We start from the raw sequence: 12719 nt of genomic DNA on the forward strand, positions 1-12719 counted from the left end.
AATCATCCTATACAAAGAAAGCCCAGAAAAGCTCTACATGCAGCAAGGCAGCTGAACTGTAGCTAAAAAGGTTCACTTCAAGCCTAAAACACATCTTGCCAAATGTGCATATTTGGTCTCAATCAGTTTCTTTACGGACTACAAAGATAAGTGGGAGCCCCTATGGACATATTTGAGATTATACTGGTAGCTCCTGAATTGCAGCAGAGGTCACGGAACCCTTTCAGGCTCAATGTGAGTCATATCAAGGGCCCAGATAGAAACCAGATTAGCACAGAAGACAATGACTTTAAGATTTGCGTGGTTTATAAGCCTCAGATGAAGCTCATTTAACTGAGGGTTCCCACGTTACGGGTAAGGCTGAGCGAATCTGTTACAGGTAAGTTGACTTGGACGCTGAGGTACAGATCTCTCTGTACATGCAACATATGCAGTCACTCTTCTGGATTCACTGTGCTAAGACAGAAATATTCGCAGTTTAGTAACGCGCTGCTCTGTCTGATTTGACAAGGACCCTCCTAGAGCCCGACAATGTGCTGAAGCCTCCTCTACGAACAAAAACCCAGCATCTACTCCACCACTGAAGGGACAGAAATAATTACTTGGGTAAACGGATCCCTGAAGAAAATGCACCAAAAGCCGTCTTCCTAAACCAAAGGGAAGGGAAAAACAACCAGAAACACAGTAGCTAAAGGAATTCAGGTACATGGGACTGCACAAGGCCACCAAGGGACGCGCAAGCAACCCCACAACAGACACGAATACAGAAAAGTACATCTAACACACTCCAAACGTTTCCCACTTACTTAAGGCAGGAGCTGCTTCTTGGAATCTCCTACATTTGAAACCTGAAGCAAAAGGCCAGCAGATATAACTACAGCACGTCACTGGAAGAAAGCTACGAGATCAAAGGTCTCTACGGTAAGAGCACTCGTCACCACAAATGTCAGGCAGCAGATGACTGACCAAGCTCACGGAGAACAGCAAAATAACCTCCCAGTACTCCCTAACAATTTCTTTGGCTGAAAAGTGTTCCGATTGCACATGTTTGACAGCAGACAGAAAGCAGAAGTGCACTAGTATCCCTCAAAGCACACACGTACCCTTTTTGAGATGGAGCTAATCTCATGGTGGAACAAAGCTCCAAAACTCTAGCACATACTATGGAGACTGAATGCAATTTCTTCCCAAATACAAACAAAACAGCTGAAATGTGGCACAAAATTAACATCAGAAACGCAAGCAATCCAAAAAGCACAGGTATCTTTTCTCCTTTCAACTTCCTTCAGATTCAGAGACTTGGACTGGTATATGTCCAGAATGGCACAGATTTCCAGAATCATTGCCGTTCTCTCTAATCCACTCCTTCCACAAACTCGCCAGAAAAAGGCAGCCAGGTCCTTTGTCCCTGCTTAACTGTTTTATCTGAAAGGCCATTTATTCCTCATGTTTAGAAACCCTTTTAGATTTCTTAAATAAATCTATTCCCAAGTAATTTACACCAATTTGGATTGCATGTATATTATCCTTTAGTTTGTGTAATTTTCTCCTGGCGGCAACCAGCCAACCATCCTGAAGTGTTTTGGCCCAAACTGCTCACATGGCTCCGTGGGGGCTGATCTGCTGTTTGTTCTTCATTTTACGGTCAGCCCCTTTAACACTGACAGAGCAAGGTATGCAAGAAGGCTCAGATTATCAACAAAAGCTTAAGTCACACATCATTTACACAAACTCATAATTAACTACATATTACTGTATATAACTGCATAACTCTACATTATCAGCTTCTGGAAAAGGAACAATAGCGATACTTAAGGCAATTAAATTACATGTTTCTAAAGCTATAAATTGTGGTACTGTCTTCCTCAAAGGACCAGCTGGGCTATGTTCAAGGTAAAGATCAGTGCTGTTTCTCAAAGACTACAAAAGAAGCAAAACACATAATCAATGTTATGCAAAATCATCACAAAGGAAAAAAGCATCCCACTTCCCATCTGAATGGACACAGTAAACTTGCATTACTATTACTTCTTTAAAGACAGTTGCTTCTGTTCTCTGCCTTCTAGGAAGCTTCTGTGATAAAGTACAAATGCACTGAGTGATCCTGGCTAAAATCCATCCTTGAAAAGATGCTAAGTTTTTGCTGTACAATGAGCTACTCTGTGGGAAGTGCAAACTCATGTACTGTTCTAGCTCTGATTGACATTCACTAATTGCCAAGAAAAATCCCTTACTGTAGAAAATAATTTGTCAGGAATTACCGTGAACAGATCAGAAGATGAATTTATTGCAGTAACCTTTACAGCTGCTTTATTTTAACACCCAAGACTGGGCTTTTCTTGACCCAGCTTACGCACTCACATTTTGTAAGCTAATGTTGCAGAACAGTTTTCAACTTGTTCTATTTGTAACTCCACTGCTAGAAACCTTATCTTCTGTAATCCGCATCACTTTATTTCACAGCAAAATTTAAAATCCTCCCCTTCCAGTATTTAAAAAGCCAGCCAAAAGATGTGACTTTAAAGAGTTTAGAATACAGACTGACAGCCCCCCGGAGCAGCCAACAAGAGCCATCAGCAACAGCACACGTTGAAGGTTTCAGGTCTGTGTCAAACACAGCAGTGTTAGAGCCCTCCAGTGAGGGTACCTATAAGGACACAGCAAGGATCACCCATCCCTACACTGACAGAGCAGACAGACTGAGGATGCAGGAACACAAAACTGACCCAGGTAATTTAATTCAGCATGTACGGAACAAACAGGCCATGAAGCAACATCAGACAACTTGCAAAGTAGGAAGAAAAGGCTCCATTTTCCCTAAATCCTGAACCATTCCCCAAGACGAGTGTTTGGGCAGCATGCTTTGAGTGGGGTTGGGGTCTATGGACTAAGCTGGGAAATATGTCTTGGAGTGCTGGGGCGAAGAACGTGGCCATGAGCATCGGTCCCCTTGCTGGGAGAAGGGCCTCACACACTGTTACTGACTGCTGCTAACCCAGAGACGCACCAAGCTTCCTTTTGGAATTCTTTGAGGGAGCACTGTTACAGAAAATGCCTCTTCCTAGATCAGATAATTTAAGAGCCCCAACCAAGAAAAACCTCCAAAACCAAGAGAAAAGACTCAACCACTCCCATCACTGACTATCTGCTAACATGCTTAACAAGCCATTCAACAGGCTTTTCAGATGTGGGTTGTTCAAGGAATGCTCAGAGACTCCTCTGAGGCAAGTGCTGGTAAATAAGGATCTAATTACTAATTATAGAATGTCAGTAATAGTCACATATTTTTTAAATACCTCTCAATAACCTGGATGTCAATTTAGAAATGTAAGAGCATTTCCTTCCATTGTCACTAGGAAGTGCTGAAAAACTGCTGAGACGCAGCTGCCCCATACAAATCACACCAGCAGTCTCCTCCAACTAGTAAAGACTTCAATAAATAATCTTTTCCTTGTACCCAGTCATACAATCACACAATCACAGAACCGTTTAGGCCATTTCCTCTTCCCTGTCGTTTGTTACTTGGGAGAAGAGACCAACACCCACCTCTCTACAACCTCCTTTCAGGTAATTGTAGGGAGCAACAAGGTCTCCCCTCCACCCCCTCTTCTCCAGACTAAACAATCCCAGTTCTCTCAGCCGCCTCTCATAATGCCTGTGCTTCAGACCCTTCCCCAGCTCCACTGCCCTTATCGGGACACTCTCCAGCAACTCCATGTCTTGCCCTAAAACACTTTGAAGTGTTTTTTACAAAATCCAAAAGTACCTAAAATTCTGAAGGTTGTTCTGCTCCAAAGAAAATAATTGCTGTTTTCCTTCCCATTAACACTCCACACTTCCAAGTGATATTACAGCTACATTAATGTTAAAGAGTGAAAATGAAACACACTAACTATAATCTACAGTCTTCCTATGGGTTTAAAATAGAAATCCTTAACTAAGCTTTATAATTAGTGAAGATTAAAATTTAAGTTCATCTTACACACAATAATTTTTTGAAATATTAATCATATCCTTTTCTAGATCTTTAAAATACATTTGTGTTTCAGATTAGGTTTTCCACAGAGCAAGACATCCATATTACAGCATTTTCCATTCCTTTCCTTAAGGGAGGACTTAGACCAAGTAATACTGAAAATTAAGTAGCTGAATCACAAACTATAAAATTACAAGAACTTTCAAGTGTGGAGAACTCATATCACTGATACAGATGAAGCTGTGCATTAATAAACTACTATTAAACGTTAAGGACAAAGCTCCCATCCTTCTACTGTCCCAAGAACCACAGGAACAGCGCACCAATGTACATTCAAGCAGAAAGGTGCTAATATTCTTGTTGACTCACTCTTCAGCCCCCAGAAAACCTCATTACAAGAAGACAGGAAATTAAATGAAGCTAATGGAAAGATCTTGCAACATCTTCATCAACATTAATCCAAGGTTTGATTCTAAGTAGTTTAAAACACAATTTTTTGACTTTTTCAAGCTTCTCAAAGGCTTCCCCAAGATATTTTCTTCTAGTATTTGTACAGAATTCAACTCTTTCCATTAGCCCCTGCACGTCAAAGAGCAATTAAGTGATGAAACCCTCTTTCTCAGACGTCAGTATCCAGGCAATCATATCCGAAGGAGGAAGAACAGTAAATCCATCCAGATAGATACTTCACAGTGAAATCCATGAACAACTATGCCTAGAAAGCAAAAACAGGGTCAGCTGGTGACATAATGTACTTTGAACAACAGACAGGGACTCATCTAGGAAAACTACACAAAATTCTATAGAAAACCTTCCAGGAAAGTAACTGCTGAACAAATGGCAACTATGGTGGTTTTGCAAGCAAAATAAACAGTTCAGATTTCCCATTCTTACAACGATTAGAGATGGGCGTGACGCAGAGTTTTGCACTCTAGGACAGCCTTGCATGACTTAGATCTCATCAATTCAGTCTAGACATAGACTGCCCAGTTAGCTAAAAATAACAGAAGTTCACTCTGGGACATTCCATCCCACTTAAAAGTTGTCACCACAATCTCTGAAGGAGATGACACCCAGCTATTAGTAAAAGAATATTTTTCAGCACTTCATCAAGCCCCATACGCACGTGGAAAAAGGGCTCAGGGAAACAGTTTGAGGCTTAGTACCGCAAATCTTAAGACACCATTTATCAAAGTGTACGAACAAGCTAGAGCTTCAACTCCACCATGATTATATGGATATTTATTATTAGCATCCTCACAAAATAGATGAATGCACTGCTTGCTGGAATGATCACCATTTGTTTTTCTACCCTGGAAGATCCTTGTCTTCCAGTCCATTGCAAGAAGGCCTGAAAACTACACCCTGGAAACATGCAAGAGATTTGCATGACCACATGCACCAAGCACAAAAATACATCTGCACCAATACATCTTTCATACATAATTTCAGCATATGAAGCTATAACTTAAGACTTCAATTGAAACCATACTCTCACTGATAAGCGAGAGTTTCCTTATGCTAGCTAAGGATGGATTTAGAGCTGAATACTCCAGCAAGTGCTAATACATCCTCTCCGAACAGGAGATGTTTCTGTCTAGCAGGTACTTGCATTGCTACAGTTAAAGGATGGCCAGCCCATTAGGAATAGCATTATAAAAGGCAATAATTAAAACAACTTCTAGAATGAGTGTCTGAATTCAAGGATAACCCCAAGGTAAAAGCAGACATATAAAGGCAGTTCTTCACCGAGTTTGATTATGGAATCACAGAACAGATGATGCTGGAAGGGACTGCTAGAGGTCATCAAGTTCAATCCATTTCTCAAAGCAGGATCAGCTGTTGCTCAACATTCCAGCCATCCCAAGCTTTCCAGAACACAGACTCATAAGCTTATTTCCTTGGTGTTAAACTAAAGTCATACTTCCTATATGCACAAGCCTCCCTATTCCTTAAATACCTCAAAATAGGAAGTTTGTTGCTTATCTTCTACTTAAACAGCAAACAAATGTTTTAACTAAGAACATTCTCTGAGTAACTCCCAAGAAAAGCTAAATGCAACAGGGTGGCTTTTCACCCTGCAGTCCTCTCGCAGCAGTCACCATCCCAGTATGAGGATTCAGCATGTACGGGTGCTCTTCTGCCAAGCTCCATGAAGGAGCAAGTATCAACATTATGGGTCATCTATGAATTTGTAATAGCAGGCATTTAAACACAGAAACGCTCAGTATACCTGTGAGCTATGCAGAAACATTCTGCCTATGTTTTCCTATTAAAACTCAAATCAAAAAGAACCCACACTCAAATGCTTCAAACATTATTACAGATACATTAATTCCTCTACTTACTTATCAGGACATCAGTTTGAATCTTTCCAGTATTTGCCAGCAAACAATGCAAGAAAAATCATCTTTACAGATGCTTTTCTTGTGTTTAATGTAGACACAAGACTATAACTATGAGTCATTAGCACCCCTATGCCTTGTGTGTTATTAAGTGGCAGTGAGTATGACGACAATAGGATTGTCAGCCTGGACTGCACAATGAACAAGTGTTTTTCTAGTCTCAAACTCCACTGACAAAGGGCTTCGATTACAACTCAGAGCATTGATAGACAGACTAACCGCTACTAAATGAATGTTGTTTCGTTAAGTCAGAAATCCATGACTTAGAAAAGAACAATTTACATCTGAACTGAGGACTTGGTAATTTTCCTGCAATTCAGGAGGTAAGAGCCACTCACAAAAACCTTTAAAGTACTGAACGTGGACTCTGAAGAGGCATCTGACATGTTGAGAGGCACAGGAGCTTCAGTATTTATTCTTACAAAGCCAATGAGTGAAGCAGTACACCAATAATTAGTATGAGTTTCTTTATCCTCTGCTAGCACTTCAAAGTGGGGTAGAAGGTAAAAAAATAGAAAACTGAAGGACAGTACAAGTCGTAAACCATCTCTAGGCAAGGCTGACTTTCTGGTTTAAGTTGGCCTGCCACTGAAATAACTTGATATTATGGCATTAAAATACCTTTTTTCTCCCCTGAACTTCAGAAATTTTATTTTCTGGGACTGCTACTAAAAAGCAACACTTCTAAAAAGTACAGTTTCTGCTGTCCTGACATAAGTGCCCGAGGCCAACATTTCCTGAGAATGTAAAGGAGTAACTCTTATTCTGTAGAAAGGAAGAGATATAGGAAACCATTTCTTAAGAAACAAAATCCACACATGGGCCGGCCACATTTATGTTCTTACCTAGGACCACGTTTGTGCACATATTTGTACAATTCTTAACACTTCTTAAGTCCAGACATGGCAATTCTGCAAGCTTTCCTCTATCAACTTTGTTTTTCTTAGCATCTTCCTCAGAACAAGTGATGAAGTGACCATAGGTCAGACTAAACTTCAAAGGGACACAAAAACGTCATTTAAGGTAAAGGTTTAGCTCCCTTTCTAAAGATGACACCACTAAGCTCATGGACTCAGGAAGCCATTGGCCTAGAAACGACAGCAATGCAGCCGTTCTTCCTCAGCATTTCCTTCCTGTGTGGAGATCTTCGAAGGACTTTTGCATTTCCTTCCAACCAAGCATCAGTCTAACATTTTAAAATAATAGGGATTTTTCATATCTACCAGTAGTATTGAGACCAATTTCAAACAAAAGATACTTCCTAGACTTGTTTCCAAACCTCACGAGTCCTTTCCGATATCTGAACGTACTGTTCTCTTTTCCACTAAGTGACAGAAATCTGAAGGGGTTCTTTGGATCTAAAGGGCCTCCTGAAAGCTTGCTGGACAAATACTTGGGGAAGAGAGAGAGCAAGAAATGAGTAAACAAGAAGCTGAACCACAGGACAAAGCAGCAGCAACAGAATTCTAACAATCCCCCTGGCATTACACAAAAGAATCAACTTCCCTTGGGAGATTGCAATCTAACTCTGTGAGAAGAAAACTGTTCTCCTCATTAACTTTGGAGAGGAGACAAAGACCTTGCTTACTCCTATTCTTATTGAGGGAAAGGTTTGACCTTGCAGAATGGAATTCCAACAGTTTCCATACTGCAGCACCTTCAGTGGCCATTTCAAAAATCAGAAGGTATGTAAAAAAAAACAACATGTGCAACTACCACCACTGCGTTTGAGAGAACAGCAGGAGTTCTCTAATCCAAATGGTCTATAATCTATTTAAGTCTGTCTGCAACACCTTGAGGAAATTCTAAAGCGTTCCCGCAGGCATTTGGGGATAGGTTTTAGTCAGTGAGAATTATCTTTTTCACAATAACCCAGCCAATTTCCTTTCAGCTACACCTCTATTCTGAAATGCCTTGACATTGGATTTCCTGTCATTTTCTCATTTGCACCGAACTGAGGGCAAGCGTGACAGTTCACCTTTTAAGATTTTCCAAACCCAGTCACTTATTTACAGCTATAGGCTAACCATATAATTTACTTAGATAGCCAGAAGGCACTAACAACTGGAAAAAAAAAAAAAGGTTTGGATTTTCATTACTTGGCACAGAATAAGCAAAGGCAGAAAGCAGAATAGCTGAAGGAACAAGAAGTCTTACAACATTTAAGAACAGGCAGACTCTAGACTGGAATTTGGAGATCTGCTGCTGCTTTTAAAATGGGAACCACAAGAATTGATGGTAGTTGGAAGAATCCCTTAGAGCCTGTTGATGAAAAAAATTCCTTAAACTTTGCATGATCTTCAATAAACGTCCACTTCGATCTGTTCACCTCCCATGAAGGTTTTTCCTCACCTGTTTATCTGTGGTGGAAATGGAAGATAACTCAGGCGGTTTTGTAGAGGGATTTTCCCCACAGCTAATCTCTAGGAAATTTAAAGGGCTAGCCTTCTCACAAAGGCAATCTGTAAATAAGAAGATATTCCCTGCAAATAAAACACATTTTTTTGAGAAGCTGGAAGCAGCTTTCTCAAGCAGGAGGGTTTGGGACCCAGCTGCCATTTAAGCCGAAGGATCAAAGGTAGCTCCCATGCTGCTAGTACAAGTACTGTAGTGCCCAGTATTTTCCTTCTCCACTGCTGCAGACTGCGGCTGAAAGAAAGCTGGAGGAGGAGAGGAGTGAAACGAAAGCAGTAGTGAGCAATCCAGTCGCTGAAGTTACTGAAGTTGGGATCCAGAAAATGCTAACATCAGCTGAAGCAGTAATTCAGCAATAAAGTACGATCAATAGTTTTTTAATCCTCTAAAGCAGGTGAAGAAGACAAGCAAATTATCTTAGATGTTTTTAATATTTTTAAATTATACTTTTAACATAACCTTACACATTTTCACTTGTAAACTCACCAGGCAATTGGATGAAGAACAGCATTAAGATACAACCACTTTCATCCATCGTTAGTATCAGTGATGTCAGAAATAAGATTGCACTCTTGAACTGATAAAGATTAATAAAAATCACCAGGACTGCTTTAGAGAATATTATGAAATGCTAAGTTAAAAGCATTACTCAACAGCCTGTTCTGTAATACATGAGTTTAACAGATATTTCAGGTTTCTCTCAGTTACATTAAAGAAAGTATGCAATCAACTACAATCAAAGTTAAAACAAAAAAGTGCCCATGATCTAAGGACCATCATTCTAGACCTGTTGTGCATCAGTGAAAAGGAGAGTAGCAAAGGACATACCTTGGAACTGCTCCCAAAACAATCAAGTTGGCTTTTTGTTTGTTGTTTCCAATTACAGCATTTTTCATATCTCTGTAAATCCAGAAAGAAAAACAAACCCTGGTAAATTATGCTGAGGTACTGAGGGCTTAATCTATAGAACTTACTATTTCCAAGATGGCTTATCAAGTAGTCTTCCACATGGCCACGCTGCACCTACAGGACTGCAGAGCGCGTCAGGGCACAGCTTCCACAGCCCATGGATAAACACCCCAGAGTTCTGGGGTTCCATCACATCCCAGCTTATGCCAGCAAGCAAAAACCCAAACTATCTCACATGCACACCAGACATAAAGAAGTCTCTTTGTGGAGGAAAACTAAAGATAACTGGTTCTTTTTGCTCGTATATTAACTAGGTTTCTAATAGGAAAAAAAAAAGCAAAATCACTATTGGTTGGTAAATCAAATGTTGGCAATTTAAATATTAACTGAATATTCTACTGGGTGCAGGAAAAAACAAGGTGAGAGGAGGAAAGGGAGTGGGAATAATAACTATCGCCAGTCTCCACAGACCAGGCTTTTACTCTCCTCTCCGCCATGGGCTTCTTTTGTGAGTTTTCAGCAGGATCCCTAAACACCTGTATGTCAAAATCCCAGGAAGAAAGTGAAAGCAAAAGCATTTTCCTGACTGAGAGTTACCATGAGGTTAAATACATCAAAGGCAGTCATACTCCCTCCAGCAAAGGAACAAGGGAAGTGTTTTGGAAAAGGGACAGTGGTTGCCCACACTAAGAACTCCTATGAAAAATGTGTGGCTTGCAACCATGTTGTTCAGAAAATCGTTACTGTATGCTAAAAACCACCACCACCACCACCTCTTAAAGATTATTTTTTTCTTCGCATGTAAATACTGAACATCTATGAACACCCAGAGACTTTGAAAGCAAGTGAGCAACTTATGATCAGTTTCAAAAAATTAAGATGACACATTTCTAGAGAATGTTCCAGAGTTTTAATAAAACTCCAGAGAGTTTTATTAAAGCAGAAAACTAGATTGGTTAGTGTTAGGAGTCGCAAAATTGATAAATTAATCACTGCCTACCTATGCCCATAATTCATTCAAATAATTCGGGAGCTTTAGTGGCTGCTTTAATTAGCACAGTTTCTTGTCACTATATCACTCTTTCTTCTACTACCTGCAAATTTTAAGAGATTTAGAGCAGTCCTGTTCTTTAAAATCCACCCTGGCCAGCATGGACCCTACTCAGTGCTTCCATTCCCACTGACTGTGCAAGCTGCACTGCAATAAGGAGTTGTCCCAAGCATTCAACTCGCTTGATCAGAGCTACAAAAACCTTCTTAGCCAAGGCAGGCAATATTTGGCATAAACAGAAGCTTCATAAACCTCAGTTAGAAGGAGGTAATTGCCTGTGCTTCCTGCAGTATTTCTTGGTGTGACTTGCTCTCCCATTGTACACAGTTACGCACAGAAGAGCGCTCTAGGAATTTTAGGCAAAGGGAGGCTGTTGAACTGCTCAGGTTTGGCTGGGGATCTGGGAGCTCCAACAAGGGAGCAGGATGAAAAGCAGCTGAAAGTTGAACTGCAATTCTGCGTATCTTCTAACATTGCCAGTCAGGAAACCACTTGACTTCAGCCATTATGCAACGGGAATCTGCCTACCCAGCACCGTTTCACACAACTGAGTTTCAGAAGAAAATGTTGGACCTTTCTGTTGCATCTCCTGTAAGTCTGGAAACTTTATACCACAGGTCAGGAGGTAGAGGACAGAGAGCAAGATCAGAAACAGGCTAAGCCGGAAGCCTATGAAAATGTAAGGAACGGACTCGAAGATTTCACTAAACTCAGAAACAGTACTTCAGTGGTTTCTATGCTGAATGCATGAAATGAAAGTATCCCCATTAGTTTTAAAGGTTTACAAAATACAAGTGTCAGCCCACAACAGTGGCAGAAACAATAACCAGGTGCCTCAAAGGAATGGGAACTGCGCCAATAGATGTGCTAGGTTCAGGTACTGAACTGCTCAGGCCACTCTAGGACTTCTGAAAAGGCTACTGCTCCCTGTAATCCTTAGGAATCAGCTTCCAAAGTCATAAGAAGGGCAGCATCATATCACGTATCTGCAAAGGCATCTTGAGAAGCTAATGAGAAGGTGCTTGGCCAAGCACTCCGAAGAATTAACAAACAGATTTTGGTGACGTTTAAATGCTCTGCTCAGGTGGTTTTACATATTAATTTGTGGTTTAAAAAATGCCCAAACACACACCACTACCACCAAGTAACTTTCGTGACTCCTGCACCAACTCCACAACAGAGTGGCTTGCTAGCCTTATAACCATTCACCATTATTACGTAAGTATTACGTGGAAGAATGTGATATAGAGACCCTTTCAGAGGTAGCAGGAACATGGCCAAGCTCCACAACACTCAAACTGAGAGGTTTAGCAAGGTTGTGGTCCTGGTCTGTAAACTATTCAGATGAGTTGCTCCGTTCTAGTCCATTAAAGCTCTTCAGAAAGGTCATGGCAGATAGACAAGAAATAGCACAAGCCTGAGACTTCTGACGGATCCAACACGTGTACATTCAACCACTTCAACTGGCAAGCAAGTGAAATACCTTCGAGTTGGGAAGGGACCAGAAACTGTCAAGGGACAGGACTCAGCAAAGATCACCACGTTTGTGTGCATGATGCCTTGGCACTCCCAAGTTCTGTGCCGCCCTTATCTCTTCAAATCTGCCACTTACAGAAACGAACATATTCAATACACAGGAAGCAGGTGGATATAGGAACCAAGAATATCCTTAAAATGCCACAATCCGATGGTGAATAACAGTACACTGTTTTTGTTGTTCACTATGAAAAATAATTACATAATTCTACTTTACATTTTATGGAGATTTTCCTGATCAGAAAGCTAATCTCCTTAAGAACTAAAGAAGCACCAGGTGCTGTCCTAGTCTCCCACATCCTTGGTGAATCATGAACGTTGGAAAAAATGAGGGCAACTCCCTTACTTGAAAACATCATCTCCAACAAGTCTGAGCTTGACTGACTTCAGATCCAAGATGATACAGGATTCATCCAAGGAGAAAAAG

The 12719-nt window shown here is 40.7% G+C and overlaps 1 protein-coding gene across 4 annotated transcripts in view; it reads right to left on the bottom strand.

Moving 5' to 3' along the window:
* ARMC8 (armadillo repeat containing 8) overlaps window positions 1-12719 on the bottom strand; it is a 62308-nt gene that overhangs the window by 34802 nt on the left and 14787 nt on the right. For 3 of the 4 annotated variants that reach the window (XM_069865049.1, XM_069865048.1, XM_069865052.1), the window contains one exon: window positions 9625-9696. The exons of the other annotated variant lie outside the window; for it this stretch is intronic. In XM_069865049.1, coding sequence (XP_069721150.1) covers window positions 9625-9696 — 72 coding nt within the window. The remainder of the gene's footprint in view (window positions 1-9624; window positions 9697-12719) is intronic. 4 annotated transcript variants of the gene reach the window in all.

Source organism: Phaenicophaeus curvirostris, chromosome 10 (genome assembly GCF_032191515.1).
Source record: "Phaenicophaeus curvirostris isolate KB17595 chromosome 10, BPBGC_Pcur_1.0, whole genome shotgun sequence".
Taxonomy (NCBI): Eukaryota; Metazoa; Chordata; class Aves; order Cuculiformes; family Cuculidae; genus Phaenicophaeus; species Phaenicophaeus curvirostris.